Source organism: Phoxinus phoxinus (genome assembly GCF_949152265.1).
Source record: "Phoxinus phoxinus genome assembly, chromosome: 10".
In the NCBI taxonomy this organism is placed as follows: domain Eukaryota; kingdom Metazoa; phylum Chordata; class Actinopteri; order Cypriniformes; family Leuciscidae; genus Phoxinus; species Phoxinus phoxinus.
In genome coordinates, this window is record NC_136885.1 from 5,048,527 (window position 1) to 5,066,139 (window position 17,613).

General features: G+C 39.0%; 1 protein-coding gene across 1 annotated transcript in view; it reads right to left on the bottom strand.

Moving 5' to 3' along the window:
* adcy3a (adenylate cyclase 3a) overlaps positions 1 to 15,607 on the bottom strand; it is a 51,337-nt gene extending 35,730 nt beyond the window's left edge. The window contains exons 1-4 of the mRNA XM_079625745.1: positions 13,851 to 15,607; positions 9,603 to 9,752; positions 1,289 to 1,419; positions 1,081 to 1,192 (exon numbers count right to left, since the gene is read on the bottom strand). Of these exons, the coding sequence (XP_079481871.1) occupies positions 1,081 to 1,192; positions 1,289 to 1,419; positions 9,603 to 9,752; positions 13,851 to 14,525 (1,068 nt within the window). The 5' untranslated portion in view covers positions 14,526 to 15,607. The remainder of the gene's footprint in view (positions 1 to 1,080; positions 1,193 to 1,288; positions 1,420 to 9,602; positions 9,753 to 13,850) is intronic.
* Positions 15,608 to 17,613: the final 2,006 nt, after the last annotated feature.

The following is a 17,613-nucleotide window of genomic DNA, read 5'->3' on the forward strand; positions in this document are numbered from 1 at the left end:
AGGGGTCTCAGCGCTTCCAAGTCCGGGGGTCTCAGCACTTTTAAGCCCGGTGGTCCCAAGTCCGGGGGTCTCAGCACTTCCAAGTCCGGTGGTCCCAAGTCCGGGGGTCTCAGCACTTTTAAGCCCGGTGGTCCCAAGTCCAGGGGTCTCAGTGCTACCAAGTCCGGTGGTCCGAAGTCCGGGGGTCTCAGCGCTTCCAAGTCCGGTGGTCCCAAGTCCGGGGTTCTCAGCGTTTTTAAGTCCGGTGGTCTCAGCACTTTTAAGCCCGGTGGTCCCAAGTTCGATGGTCCAAGAGGTCCTGTTGCCATCGGCTGTGCTCCCTGTGATGGCGGCTGCCATCTTTTGTGTTTGGGACGCAACAGTTCCCCTGCTCCTTCCAAGGCATCGGCGACCACTACAGCTCTTCCCGGGGCGGCTGCGTCTCCTCCTGAACCTGAGCCTGCCCTGTCACGGCCACAGAGGCTGTCTATGAGCATCTATGAACATCTGTCCGCCCAGTTACGGCCATGAAGGTCGCTTTTGGACCCTGAGTCCCTTGTCACAGCCGTTTAAGCCATCCCTGAACTCTCTGCGCTACCTGTTTCTGTGATCTTATCTGAACTCTCTGGGCTTTTTCTCTCTGTCCTTCTAGAGCCACTATGGTCTTCAGGGTGTCTCATTCTCATGCCCTATCTGCTTCTCAACGGTGGTCTCCAATATAAATCTCGTTATATTATAAATGTCTTTTGATCAATTTAAAGTGTCCTCGCTGAATAAAAGTATTAATAAAAAATAAATCGTACAAACCCCAAATTTGACTAGACTATGTCATTCATAATGTTTTATGTCTTCAGGATTTATATTGGCAGTTAACATTTGTTTTAGACAAAGTTGAAATCAGTCTGATTTATGGCATCTACAGAAGCAATAGAAAATGCATCTCTATATGGAGAAAATTAATGTGATTTTTTTTACTGTAAACTCTACTGTTGCACTCTATATGAATAGTTTAAAATCTGTAAACACCTAAAATGATTTAATCTTGTAAACTTTACTAAACGTATATTGAAAAAAGCATGCATACAGATAACAGGAACTCACAGCTGCTAGCTTGTCGAAACGGGCAAACAATTCGTTAAGCAACTTAACCAATTCCTGCGCACTACAGGACGAGGACAGCTGTGTGAAGCCCACGATGTCTGCGAACAGAATACTGCAACAGAAATACAGTAAAAGGCTCCTTTTAGAAACAATTTGCATCAAGCTTTGCTCTCATTTACTGAAAAGCTACAAACAAACTCAAACTCACCTGACATTCTCATGCCGATACATGTACATCGTGTTGAACTGCTGCATCTCTTTCTGACTGGCTTCTTTCTTCATGTCCTGAAGCATCTCGTCTGCGATGTGCTTGGGCAAGATGGACAGCAGGAGACGCTCCTGTATGAGGAAGAACATCGACTGATAATGCGAACATAACTGTCTTGTGCATAGGTGTCATTTACACTGGGGACGCTGGGGACATGTCCCCACCACTTTTTGAAAGCATTTGGTTTAAAATGTTCTGAAAAATCAAGCTAACCAAGAAATGTTAAAGGTTTATTTGCACAAAATAAAACATGCAATGCAGTTTAGATACAGAATGTACATTGTCCAAAAAAAGTAACTTAAACAAAAAACTAAACTATTACTGATTCTAAAATGACCCAAAAACATGCATGCACCGATCAGTAACTTGAACAATTTCTTGACACAGTTTCTTCTTGTCCAAGTTATACATTCTCTCTCTGTGAACATGACAAACAGCCACACTGTTGAGTCAGGTTTGTGACATTGAAGAGTGCAGCACATGGTGTGTTTTCTTTTACATATGTAATGAATTTCATTGTAATCATTGACTTAACGCGCTGCTGTTTTCTACAGTATGGTGCTTTGGCACTGTTCGGTTGAGCTGCTGTTGCAGGCAGGGGCGGATTAAGGTGGTCAGGGGCCCCTAGGCTGCTCTTTGTTTGAGGCCCCCGCACACAAACATTTGTTTTAGCGCAACTACGGTGAACTAGCATACGCAAAAATGACATATTATATATTTTTTTATTCATCACTATTTTGGCCTGTCTTTGAAGCATATTTCCCACATTACTTCCTTTATGATTTTTTTGTATGCCTAAATTAATTTAATTTATATGTGTATTTATATTTATATTTTTTTCTTCTCTTTTTAATTATTTCATTTATAAAAAAGGAATTAATTTCATCTTTTTGAAAGGTATCTTTTTTTCCCTTTTAGACATTTTGTCAGTGTATCTTGTCTGTAGGTGCTTTGCAGTGTGTAATTTTTAGCGGCATCTAGTGGTGAGATTTGCGAATTGCAAACAAAGTCACTTACGGCCTATCCCTCCCTTTTCAAACTCGAATGAGAAGCTATGGTGGCCGACGTAGGATAAAAGATTTCGTCATCTGAGTCAGCAGAGAGTAGCAAATCAAGCAATGATGTTTCTTTATATTATATTATTTTATATTATTTTATATTTTATATTCAATTATATGTAGCCTACTTAATTATTCAGTAAAACCACATGTTATTGCGATTGTTATTTTTACTTGTTCATCATTGTGTTAGTCTTTTATTCACTGACTTTACCATAGATTGTTTCCATGCTAGTTAGTATAAGATAAGAGCTATGGATAAGAGCATCAAAGCAGCTGTAAGGGGAAATAGCTAACGTTACAATGTCAGAGGCGTCGTTCAGACAGGATGTTTTTCTCCACGTTTGCAGAGTCACCTGCAACCTGAGTACCGGAATATGAGGGAAATAGACACGCATTCATGAAAATAAATAAAAACAATCTTTACCTTTTAGCAGGCAAAATATTTTTTAGTTATTCTGTGAATTACACTGTGCAAATCAAAAGTAATACTACCCGCCAGATGAAGAAGGGTTGGCTCTCCACAGAACATAAAATATTCATTTTATTTAAATTTGTCGTGTTCGCAATAATGAGGAAAAAACAATGTTTTTGACAAGACGTGACAGTTCTCCGTTACGGACGCGACCGCTCTGAAGCGGCACTAAAAGACTTAAAACGTCCAGAGAGACTTCAAAGAAGGCACAAAGCCTTTCTTTAAAGTGAATTTCGTTTTGTATTAATTGTATCTTAATTTTAATCAGTTTTTCATCAACAAATTGCCTGGATTTAATAAATAAGAAGTAAATACAGCAGACAATAGATAATCACAACAAGGAGGCGCGTGACCTGGAGCGCGTCTCATAAATGAACCGAAACTCAGCGTAGCTATAAGGTAGCCTACTTCACAGACCTGAAAAATATATCTATATTGAAATGTCTACTTTTAAACAGAACAATTCAAAAAGAAAACAGACTGCTCTCTGCTTATGTAATCCGTATGAAATGTGCATTCTCTCTGGCGCATTCACTACTGCGAAGAACACGAGTCAGCATCGTCAACTTCATGTTTATTAATAAACAATTAAAATGTCTTGTTATATTTGACATATTCATAATCATTGCTTTTGCCGGTTCTTTGTGACAGCTTTTAGGTGCTTTATCGGCATCGCCGCCGCCGCCACAGTCCTCGCGGCTGCAGCAATTTGCGCTCTCTTCATGTCTATAAAACAAAAAGGTCCTATATTGTTTTTGCAGAACGCGTTACTTTCATCGCTTAAGGCTGTGTACCTAATGTTTTTTCATCTGATCTTTTGTCCCCACCACTTTTCAACACAAACTGACGCCCCTGGTCTTGTGCATTTGTTACTGTAGGCCTACATGCGCATCTGCAGACTGGATACACACAAGGTCTGCACATAAACCACCTTTGCATGTTTGTTTGCTAAATACTTATTCTGCAAAGAAAATTGTTAAAATTGTCCCAGGTACATTGTCCCAGGCCCTGTAAGATCATCTTAGGGTTACGTATGTAACTCCGGTTCCCTGAGAAGGGAACGAGATGCTGCGTTAGAATAGAGTTCCTTCGAAAGGGAACAGCATTCTAGAATGATTTCTGAAGGATCATGTGACACTGAGGACTAGAGTAATTATGCTAAAAATGTATCTTTGCATCATTTGAATAAATTACATTTTAATTAAAAATTATTAATATTTAACAATATTACTGATTTTACTCTATTTTTGATCAAATAAATGCAGTCTTGGTGAGCATAAGACACTTCTTTCAAAAACATTAAGCAATCTTACCGACCCCAAACTTTTCAATCAAACTGTATATGCGCTAAAAATCAAGCGTAGCGTCAGTTCTGGCAGGTCACGTTAGTCAAGCTCGCATCAGCTGACTCTCAGCAGATCCACGTCTACCTATAGGAATGCGACGCCTATCACCGTATACATATATAAGCTCCTTCAGTATTATCAGCAGCTATCGTGTTTCTCAGAAGCTAATTACCCTCCTCCCTCCCCAGCTCCACCTCTCGTCAGTCACGATGGCATTCTGGTTCAGAATACAATTCTCTAATTATGTTGTACTTTCAAATCTTGAATTAATGATATCTGCAATACATTCATGTTGGTTCTGTTCTGTTTACCCTAAGGGGGTTATTGCTGCTCTCCTGCTCTTATCTATGCTAGGCTGCATGGATGCGCAGGGAGTTCTTGCTCAGAACAGAATCATAACACCAATCCCAACTGTATGCTAATTGTCAATCGTATTTGTCGATAGTGGTCCTGACAGAAGTTTAGCCAACTTTTAGTAGTTCACTACTAATGACCTCATAACTAACAGACTAGGGTTGGGAATCTAAATTCGATTCCAATTCTGTAATCAGATACTTAAGGTCAGGAATCGGACACTTGTTATAAAATTTCAATTTCGATTCCACTTATCGATTCCGGTGTGTGCATTTTAATGTGATTTTAAATTCTGCATTTGCTGTTTTCTGTGCTGGACACAAAAAGCTACCTCTCATTTAGTGCATGAATCTTGAATTGAGTTCTCTTTCGCGTCTTCTTGCACTTGAATGGACAAATACACACAATATTATGTCAAAATATCCTCCTATACACAGTCAGTTATGTTTTAAGTGAACATTTAAGTGGAGAAAGAAAACGCATTTGATCTTAAAGTGACAGCAAGAGAAAAGAAAAAGATGATTACTCACTGATCTTGACTGAATAACTTGGTAACTTTAATAAGGATTCTTCTGTATTTTACTTATGAAAAGAAAACTATGGCAAGCTATGGAAGCTTGTTTCCGCCACAATAAAAAAAAAAGGTAATTGTGACTTTTTATCTCACAATTCTGACTTTATTGCTCACAATTCTGAGGGGAAAAAAATCTGCATTGTGAGATAAAAACTCACAATTATCTTTTAAATTGGTTTATTCTGTGGCGAAAACAAACTTCCATACTAAGAAGTGTTCTTTTACATTTGATTTCACAAATGATTTATATTTATTTGTGCTATAGCTAATTTGATTATTGTTCTTATTATATGACTGACCATATACTTGTCTTTAGATAGATAGATAGATAGATTTTTATTTGTCCTCGAGAGGAAATTTGTTTCCACCATAGATGCGTACATAATACAAACACACATAGAACATTGAGAACATGACTATATAAACATATACAGAAAACAAGAGCGCATACCTGACGTATCAATGGCCGTTTTCTTATGTATTTAGAGCTTGTATAGATACAGGAACAAAACTCTTGCTAAACTTGGCCTTTCAACACATCGGCATCCTATACCTGCGGCCAGAGGGCAGAAGAATAAAATACTTGTGAAGTGGGTGTTCTGAGTCATTTAAGATTTTTTGTGCCTTTCGCAACGTAAATGTCGAGACACTATCTGATAAATTGGGGGTAGGGATACCAATAATTTTGCTTGCTAAATTAGTTATCTTTAAGAATTTGTTCTTGTTGGTGACTGTAAGCATATGCAAAACACAAATGGCACCATACATAAGGACTGGCTCAATAATACTGCGATACAGAAGCAGAAGAAGACGTGGCTGAACAGACGAGTGCCTAAGTTTACGAATAGCTGTCAGTCTTTGTTGACAGCGTTTGTAAACCCCTAAAGTGTGCTGGTTGAAATTGAGATTTTGATCCAAAATAATGCCAAGATATTTGAAATGCTCTACTCTCTCAACTATCTCTCCGTTAATGATAATTCTAGAAGCATGGATTGGTGTTTTTGAGGTGCTAAAGACCAGTTCCTTAGTCTTTAAAATATTTAGATCCAGAAAGTTATCCTCACACCACATACTAAAATGTTCTGTAGAACGTTGATATTCCAAAAAAGAGTCATTGTCCTCATTGAGCAGAGAAAGAATGGCTGTATCGTCTGCATATTTGAAGTAATGAGTAGTTGTAAATGGACTCTGACAGTCATTTAATAATGTTTGAAATGTATATTAGTCAGTCTAGTTTATTAGTTACCAGTAGTTGTTCTTTAGGCTGCTGATTTTTATTCGTGGTATTCAGCTGCAAAAGAATGTTTGGCAAAAAGACGTTCAAAATGTAAAAGTTAGTAGATCTCTTTTTTACCATGTTTGAATTGAAACTGGGAATTGATAAGAATTGTAATCCATAGGCAGAATTGGAATCGCTAAAATTCATACAATGTATAAACAGACATGGAGTAAAAGCCACAAAACCTTATTTTGATAGCTTCAAAAAAAAGTGACAAACCTACAATTACATTCAAAGCTAAAGATAATGCAGATAAAACTTGACGGTAAGAAAAAAACACACAAAAAAGATGAAACGGTATTGGTCAAATATGTTCCTTGACCAGGAGCTGATACACCAGATGGCAACCTGTTAACATGTCCACTCACAGAAGAGGATTTCAGTCCCAAACATATTTCACAACTGATCACAACGAGTGGCTTTGCTTTGACTCGTCCGCCCCGAGGCATCGACGTGATACGACTCTGACACGACAAGCAGGACAACGCAGAGCCCTTTAGCGCACACACACACACACACACCCCCACACACTGCCGCTCTCCTCCAACACATTCTACCACTCCCACACACACACACACACACACACACACGAATAGAGGAGGCAGCTGACAACATATCAGGTCAGTATAATCACCCGAGAGTGTGACAATAAAAGAAGATAAAGGTTGGAAGGGATCAAGAGGAGGGAGTCGCTAGTGTGATTACAGCTGACATTGTCTCAGGAGGTTGGTCGCCATGGTAACCAGCTGTAGCCGGATGCTCCTTGATTGGCTTGCAGACCCCGTATCCCAGCAGCCCCTGCTTCTCCATTAGTATTCAGGGAGTTTCTCCTCATATGCTTCTTATCGGCCTCTCTCTCTCTCTCTCTCATACGCACCTATTTTTCTTCTCAACTTTCCGCTAATAGGAAGTGTTTGCTCTGTAAGTGATGAACTGACTGCTAAATCTGTACACACATACATGAAGCAATTTTCTGCCCACAAAAAAAAAAACTGAAAATCCAGTATGACATCACACAGTTGCAGCCAATCAGAACACATCAGACGCTGAAGCTGCCTTCACGTGCAATCGGAAATATTCAACGTCTCACTTCTGAAGTCGTGATTATGCACTCGTCGCATTCAAGTGCTTCGTTGTCAGAAAGAACAGAAAACCATGGAGGACACCAGGTTTAATCTTGCCAATTAATTGTGAAAATCTTATTAAAGCCAAAATGATAATTAGCGAATACTTGGCAAACATCGCCCACAGTCTCTATACTCAGCTTGGTCACGATTCTGGAATTTCTGTCAAATACAGGCTATTTTTGCTGTGTATAAATATAAAATACGCTTCAAATGATTGTTCATAAGTAAATATGCACTATACTTTAACAACAAGACAAGGCGATGTATCGGTTTTGGAAAGAACGGCAAGCAGTCACACAGCCACAATCGTTCTCCCCTTCGCCATGTTTAAAATTTGTGGCCCGTCCATCTCGCGAACTTGGGTATCAAAATTATCCTCAAACTTCCCAGTGGTAAAAACGTCCAACTTTTAACTAGGAAACTTGTATTTACGATAATTACGATAGCATGCGACGGCAGCGTTAATTAATATACAGTTTTGTAGGGTGGGATTTTAGGCCAATGAGATTACACGGTGGGCGGGGCTACATAACATGACATCACAGGAAAACAAACCAGGTGATCAACAAAATCAAGTTATTACCTTTTTATACGAAAATACGATTAAAAAATGTTTTCATAATCGTCAAAATCGAGTAATTTCAATAGCAATCCGCGCAATCAGGAAGCGCAAAAGATTTCCCCATGCAGATTTCGCAACAGGTTCAAGTTTGTCATGCAAATTCTTTGCTGCATTGACCAACAAAAAGACATAGGCTAATAAATATGTTCAATATAAATGTTAGTTTGACTTAACTTTTGACAAAGTTGGAATCAAAACTGGGAATTGATAAGAATTGTAATCCATAAGCAGAATTGACCCTTCGCAGGGAGCTTGATTGACAGGTGATCTGACCAATCATACTTCGCCATCCGCCATTTTGTCCGACAGAGCAGTCAGGAGAGTTAGTAGATTAACATGGGAGGATTTGAACTTGAGAAGCGGAGTGTACTGACGCCTTTCCGCGGTTAAAACAACATTCCTTCTGATGTTCATTCATGTTTATTTGATGCTATAAATGAACTAGAAGGAAGAGATGATCGGTTCACGAGCAGCTTTAACTGATGCTATACAGCGATCTGTCAGACACATTAAAGAGCCACAAAACGCTATTTATTGTTTAAATTTATTTTAAAAAATGACCCAATTTTAAAGGTGAGACTTTGTTTAATATGTTTAATATCAAAAGTAACTGAAAAGTAACCTGGTCTGTCCTGTACTGTCGGTGTGTTGTCGGTAGCTTGTCGGACATAGCGACAGTAACTAAGGGGGGCGGGTCTTTGCGAACGGTCAATTGGAATCGCTAAAATTCAAGCAATGTATAAACAGACATGGACTAAAAGCCACAAAACCTTATTTTGATAGCTTCAAAAATAGCGACAAACCTACACGTTCAAAGCTAAAGGAAATGCAGATGAAACTCGAGGGTGGAAAAACACACACAAATGTATTGGTCAAATATGTTCCTTGACCAGGAGCTGATACACCAGATGTCCAACCAGATGTCCACTCACAGAAGAGGATTTCAGTCCCAAATATATTTCACAACTGATCACAACGAGTGGCTTTGCTTTGACTTGTCCGCCCCGAGGCATCGACGTGATACGACTCTGACACGACAACGCAGAGCCCTTTAGCGCGCACACACACACACACACACACACACACACACACACACACACACACACACACACACTGTCGCTCTCCTCCAATTAATTCTCATGCAAACTTTCTCGTTTGTTTCTCGCTGCTTGGTTCATATAATACCTTTATCCCCAACTTTTGCTAACGAGACTGAATCATGAGACCAGGAATAGGGCTGGATGATTAATGTAAATAAAACTGAATTTGTGCTCTTGCAAAACAGGAAATGCTGCTTAGCTCATCAGATGAGCGTCTCCAGCGAAGGAAGCGATTGCTCAGCATGAGAACATTCCCACGCTCATCTGGGTTGTGTGTGTGTGTGTGTGTGTGTGTGTGTGTGTGTGTGGTCTCTCTCACCTGCTGCTGACTTTGCTCCTCCAGGTTGAGCTTCACCTCCAGCGACTGCCGGGCCTCGAGAAAGGCCTTGCGGTGTTTGCGGTCGGCCATGTAATACGACATGACGCCCACTGTGATGGCACATAAGTAGATCACAATGTTGGCCAGCAGCTGCAAGACAGAACAGCACAATCATGACACGCGTCCAGTGTGCTTACACAACCCCTCTGGACTTACAGTCTAAGCTGTATTATATAAGCTATATATAGTTTGGAATAATTAAGATTTTTGTCTTTTATGTCCACCAAGTCTGAAGATATCAAAATACATTGTAATATATAATTTTAATTAACGATTTTCAGCATCATTACTCTTCAGAGTCACATGATCCTTCAGAAATCATTCTAATAAGATGATTTGATGCTCAATAAACATGTATGATTATTATCAATGTTGAACACAGTTCTTCCAAATACTGACTGCCAGTTTATATGATTTAGAAAACATAAATAATTGACATGAAAACAAACCAAGTGATTGAAATTACTGTCAAGAAAATTACAGTTTTTTTTTATTAAAACCTACCATGATGTATAAATATTAAAAAATTTAAAATAACAATATCATTTTTTTTCACCTTCCAGTAATAAGAATTTGCACAAAACACACACACACACACACACACACACACGTCCCAAAATATGCATTATTTTTGACCAAGACATTTCGTGAGGTTCACTGTATTACAGAAGGACCTGCACTGCACAATAATGCCACTATGAAGCGTTGATCTTGATGTTTTTGCTCTGTAATGTATTCTAATAAACTGCTTTCTGTGTTAGGTCTCTCGGGGCCGCAGTCTTGCTGAGTAAGAAGAGCTCAGCATCTCGACTGGACACCTGCCGGCCCTTCTGGCCCCTTCGACCATCTTACGACTGCAGTGCCACAGACTGGCAGCATGACACCACGCGCAGACATGCACATATCAAATCACAAATATATTTATGATGCATCACCTGAATCTGATGAAAGCATGCACACACAGTCATATTTCATCCAAAAATCTAAATTAGATTATTATATTGCATCAAAAATTGAAGACCAGATTTTTTTGGCTTTGTAACATTATTATGTTCATGACAAGATAAATGTAGGGCAGTACAGCATGCTACCATGATGTTTAACTGCTTTACAATTTAAATAATATATTACAATAAAAACAAGAAGTCCAGCATTTTTCTTCTTCAGCTAACTAAACTTATCTACATTGTTATATATCTACTTTATTTCTAGGTCGCTGGTTAAAAGATAAAAAGTAAAAGTTCCTGAAAGGGGTTTTCGCAGCCAGAAGAAGCATTTTTGGTTCCCTAAAGAGCCTTTCAGTGATCAGTTCTTAAAATAACCAGGTTTTTCTCATTGTGAAGAACATTTTAATAATCTAAATCCTAAACAATAATTTTCTACTATAACAAATCTTTTGTGGAATGGGAAGTTTCCATAGATGTTAAAGGTTTTTCATGGAACCATCAATGTCAATAAAGAACTTTTTTTTTAAAGGGGTCCTTTAATGCCCTTTTCACAAGATGTAAAATAAATCTCTGATGTCCCCAGAGTGTGTGTGTGAAGTTTTAACTCAAAATACCCCACAGATATTTTTATATAGCATGTTAAAATTGGCACTTTTTGAGGGTGAGCAAAAACGCAAGGTTTTTGTGTCTGTCCCTTTAAATGCAAATGAGCCTCTGCTCCAGGCACAGGGGGCGGAGCTTCAAGAGCTTGTGTCCTTTTACCTCACACACATGCACTGAACATTTCAATGTTTATGTTCAAACCGGAGTCAGACAATGATGGAGAGACTCAAGAAGAAGTGACAACATGTAGAAGCAACTGGACATTTCTGAATGGTTAGTTGATGAATTTATGAAGCTTATGTGTAGTTATCTTCTAGTCATTGATTAGCATATTAGTCATGATAATCTATAAATCACGTTCCTGGGGGCGGGGTTTATGTACATTTTAGGGTTGGTGATGTCACTAACCCGTGAGGGAGAGTTCCTACCAGCCGTTTGTTGCAGTCCTTAAAAAACTATTTCTTTAAAAGAAAATATCTCCCTTTGCTTTGAACTGTGCAGATGTTGTTTATGCTCAAACAGCAACATTACACACTAACTAAATTAAAAAAAGTGAAATCATAATCAACCACCCCTTTAAGAGTGTATGGTAGCTACTATATGGGGATTTTCGCATGCGAGATCCGACGATTTATAAAGTAAAAATTTAATTCAATATAATTCTGAATCTTTAATTCATTTGATAATGTTACAACATTTACTAATACATTATTAAAATCATAAGTTAATATTGTAAATATTATTTAGTGGACCTAAGCTAACATAAACTATAATGAGAAGTTGTATTTGTCATTCGATTCGACATTAACAAAGATGAATAAATGCTATAACAAATGAATTGCTCTTTTTTACTCAATGTTAGTTGACATTATGGGACCTTATCCTATCTATGAACTAGCATCTTTAAACAAACATTGGCTGGTGGATTTAAATAATCATCAAAATTATAACAAATAAAGGCTTGAAATATCTCACTTTGCATGTAATGAGTCTATATAATATATTAGTTTCACCTTTTAAGTTGAATTACTGAAATAAATGAACTTTTGCACGATATTCAAATTTTTCGAGTTTCACCTGTACAATAAGTACCAGTTATATATATATATATATACTAAAATGCATGTGTTTGATAAACATTGTTGTCACTGACACCGAGTCTTTCTCAGGTTTTAACACCAGATGAATCAGACTTTGATCAGAATCCTGTGCTTCATTTACACTCTTAAAAATCAAGGTTCCCGAAGGGGGTTTTCACAGTGATGCCGTAGAAGAACCATTTTGGGTTTCCCAGAGAATCTTTCAGTGAACGAATGTTTCCGCACTTTATCTTAAGGTGATGTACAGTAATTACATTGTACTCAAATAAGTACTGAGTAATATTAATTAACGACATGTACTTACTATAGAGTTCTGGTTAGGGTTAGTTACTTAATTATGCTTCTTTTACTGTTATTACTATAGTAAGTACATGTAGTAACGTGTAACTACATCACCTTAAAATAAAGTGTTCCTATTTCCAATATAAAGAACATTTTGTGGAAAGAAAAGATTCCATGAATGTTAAAGGTTCTTCATGGAACCATCGATCCCAAGAAAATGTCTTTTTTATAGTGTAGAAGAAAAATTTCAGGTCCCACAAATAACCTTTCAGTGAATATTTCTTAAAAGGAAAAGAATGCCAGAGATGTTAAAGGTGTCAATGCCAGTAAAGGAACTTTACTGTAGTGGAAAAAGGTTATTTAGACATTTTGTGGACTTCACACTAAGAAAAAAAAAAAGGTTCTGTTCACTGAAAGGTACTGTACACTGATCCCATGGAAATGTATTTTTAAGAGTGTAGAAGAACAATTGTGGCGGCCACAAATAACCTTTCAGCGAATATTTCTTAAAAGGAAAAAAAACATGAATGGTGTTGAAACTTTATTAAAAAAAGGTTTTTTAGAGACTTTGTGGACTGCACTTAAAAAAAAAGGGATCTTTAAATTGTACTGTTGACTCAATGGTTCTTTGGGGAACCAAAAATGGTTCTTCTATGGCAGTATATCACTGTGAAGAACTCCCTTTTAAGAGAAATAATCTTTTCGTGGAATAGAAAGATTCCATGGATGTTAAAGGTTCTTCATGGAACAATATAACCCAGTATTTTTGTTGTTGAATTAATTTGTTTTTTAAAATGGTTCTTTAAATTGTAAAGTTGACTCTCAAAGGTTCTTTGGGGAACCAAAAATGGTTCTTCTATGGCATCACTGTGAAAACCTCCTTTTTAAGAGAGTATAAAGAATCTTTTTGTGGAATGGAAAGATTCCATGGATGTTAAAGGTTCTTCACGGAACAAAATAACCCAGTATTTGTGATGTCGAAAAGGTTTTTTAAAGACTTTAATTTGTTTTTTAAAATGGTTCTTTAAATTGTACTGTCGACTCTCAAAGGTTATTTGGGGAACCAAAAATAATTCTTCTAAAGCATCACTGTGAAAACCTCCTTTTGAACCCTTTATTTTTAAAGAATCTTTTGTGGAATGGAAAGATTCCATGGATGTTAAAGGTTCTTCACAGAACCATCGATTCCAATAAAGAACCTTTTAATTTCAAGACTCCTGCCATCTCTCGCTCCTCCACTCCATCCTTTTTCTCACCTGTCTTCCGAGAGCCGCCCCCTGAATGTCCTCTTGCTGCTGCTGGGCAATGGTGACACCGAGGACCAGTGTGTGTACGCCACAGGACACAGACGTGATCAGAACTATAGGGGTCAGTCTCAGCGGCAGCGTCAGAAAGAAGGAGAAGCTAAAGAAAGCCTGCCAGCCTACAGTATCACTGGGCTGATGGAAGCGGGCAAAGTTCAGTCCGAGGTAACAGAAGATCTGGGCCGCTATGAGCACCCATAAGGCGTAGGGCACCAGGCGGCGGGTCACGCGGTCGGGGAGAAGACCGAACCGGCACAACACGTACAAGAGCACGTCTGCTAGCAGTCCCACCGACGCCACGACCACAGACGCCAGCTTATCGCTGGAGTAGAGCACGGTGCACATCACGATGACGTAGCAGTCGAACAGGGCCGCGAACACCACCAGCACCAGCAGGGTCTCGTGCCGCTGCCGCCGGAAATACGTCTGGTAGAGGTTCTCCAGAGACTCTGGAGCGAAAGTTAAACGCATGAACCGCGGGAGACACAGGCAACAGCCGGAGCTGCGCACGGTCACCTCGTGTGTGCGTCCCACGGCCTGTCCCGGGTCAGAGGGCAGGGTGACCGAACAGTCTGCCGAATACTCCGCAGAGTACTCCGGCTCAGAGAAAGCCCGGTTACGAGGCATTCTGGGAGTTGGATTGTGAAAAACGCTATGAAAACTAGCACTCCTGTTGGGTTTTAATGCAACCGGCGCTCTGAGAACATTGTGCTTGGGTCGCTTGAAACGTGTCGGGTAACGTCCAATCCTGAGATCAGATCCGAAGTCGCCACCTGATTGTCATGGCGCATGTTTAGATCTTGCATGCATGTTCGTGGCATTGGCGCTTTGGCACTTCGAGAAGCTACACGCCTTTTGTTTTTCCTGATGTCTGCAAAGACAGGCCCCAGCAAGTTGGTGACAAAAAAAAAAAAAAAAGGAAGCCGTTTACACATCCATGAGACTCTCTGTTCCCAATCCAGGATCCAGTCTCGGTGTCCACCAGCGCTCACTGTGGGTTTCCATGGTGAATCCTCGCATGGATGAAGAACATCAGGAAGGAAGAGATACGACCATTGAACGAGATGTTTCGCCCCAGATCGACATGACACCCTGTGATAAGGAGAATAAAAAAGCTTAAATGGACAGAACAGACGTGATCGTGATCGGAGTGCGTATCGTGGCCAGATACAGTCTGTTATTAAAATGCATTTCTCTTCTTCCTGTGCATTATCAGGATTCACGCAGGAAATACATGTTGCGCTCCCGAAATATGGAAATGCATTTCACAATACGCCGCTGCTGTCTTCTGTTATGCTAAGAAATGGCACATATCCTGACATTTTCACCACAAGACGTGCAAAACGGGATTTTCGCAGATGTTCAGTGATAAAAACGTGGATTTATTTATCTTGCAGCGCTGCCTTTATCCGTAACATATCCACATAACATAACACAGTCCTTCGAAGATGTAAAGTGTGGCACAGATCAATCACAAAATCACGCGTAAAACGCAGGAAAATCACCGTATGCTTGATTCGAAGGCTTCTCCCCCCACCAAAAGTCATCAATAATCATCCGACTTTCCGTTTGAAGGATGAAAACAGACGATATTGGCACAGTCTTCAGTCCTCCTGCGATGATAGACCAGACCTGGCAGTTTTCATTGAGTCTGTGTAAATATACGGAGAGATTCAGTCGTCCTCACTTTCTAGATGCAAGCGAACATCATGTCCGATTCGTGGAGGAACCGCTGTTTTGAGTCGGTTCTTAATGATTCATATGAACCGAGTCTTTAAGCTTTAGCGAATCACTCTAATGGAGAGAGTTTGAGTTAAAGGGATAGTTTACCCCAAAATTAAAATTTAGTCATAATTTACTGACCCTCATGTTGTTCCAAACCTGTATGAGTTTCTTTCTTCTGTTAAACTCAAAAGAAGCTATTTTTAAAAATGTCGAAGAATGACAGCTTAGTTATCTAAAATTCGTAATCTTGGGAAACATAGTTATAAACAGCATAAAATACATAAGCCTATGCTTATACAAAATAAAATAAGAATGTAAAATGCCGCACAAGTCTTTTGGGGGAACACTTTTCAGCGATGACTCGATTGAATCGATTCTCTAAATCGATCCTTCAGAGCGAACCGATTCGCTGAAATAAATCAGACTTCTCTATCGTACTATGGCGGCGGCTTGCGACAAGAATATTCATTTGATTGTGCTGACGTATCTTTAGTGTCCAAACCATAGACTGTAAAAAAATAGGTCCAAACACGCATCCTGTTTAATATTCATGAGCGTAACCTTCTCTATAGTAGGATTGGCCACTGGCCAGACTGTGTCAACGGCTAAAACATCTTGTTACAAACCCTATAACAAATTTCTATGAATCTCCTAAATTCAGGGTAATACATAAAAAAACTTTGTTTATTGATTATTTACAAACTTGTAAACACTACTCAGCGTAAACAAAATGTAAAGAATACGGATATTGCTGAAGGATTCAATTGTAAAACACAAGTAGCCTACACATTGAATTGAAATCATTGAGATATTATTATAGTATTTTTTATTATTTGGAAATAGTGTTATTGTTGTATTTTCTGTTTTCATTTTACTTTTAGTTAGTTCTAGTAATTTTTGTAGTGTTTTTGTTATTTTATGTTATTTTTATTTTTTTTAAATACGGCTATATCTTTGTTTTATAATTTTTTTATTTCAGTTTTAATTAAATTAATTTAGTGCATCAAGTTGCAACGAGCTAAAATAAGTTAAATATATTTTATTTCAGTTAAAATGTATTTTATTTTCAAGTAACAAAAATGTTTTATGGTTTTAGTACGCCTGGTTTGCAGTGAGACGATATGAAGTAACATAAAGTCAGGTTTTTAATTAAATATATAAATACCCAGATCTCTCTCTTTCTATATCACACACACACACACACACACACACACACACACACACACACACACACACACACACACACACACACACACACACACACACACACACACAGAGAGTGAGGGCTAAATGTGTGTGTTTGTATAGCTGTGGGCCAGTATTTAGCAGTTGAACGGGGCCATACATGTTCGGGAAGGGTTGCTTTAACGTTTATCAATAGCATTACATAAAATGGCATGTTTTAGCTACTGTTAAAACTGACGTTGACTGTCTGACACCACTGACATCACCTCAGGGTCGTATCGATTATTCCACTGAAACTCAGTATTGAACAAGTGATCAATAGTCAGGCAGCTGACCTTTATAAAGCATATGAAGGCATCAACACCACATCAAGCCTGACAGATGCATCACATTCACATCACCTACTCAAGCATGAATGTGGCATCACTGGATAACGTCCTGAAAGAGTCACCGCTGTGCACCTCAACACTGTTTGCTGTGATTAATATATATTCCCAGGCTCTTGTTGCTAAGTACGCAGTGAGAACCCGAGGGAGACAGGGAGCATGGTAATTATTAAATTCGCTTTGCCTCAGAGGTTCATAGGGGAACAATTACGGAATACTTCATTATACATGAGGAAGTTTGGGACTTTAAAAGCTTCAGGGAAAAGCAGAGAGAAGAAACGGACCTCTTAGCACCTTGTTTAGTCATTTTCTCTTCTGCACTTGCATTGTCCAGTTCCTGTTAAAAGCCCCGTGTTTACTGCAGTGTGCAACGCTCGCTCGGAGGGAGATCGGGGGCCTAACAGAGTCTCTGACGTTGT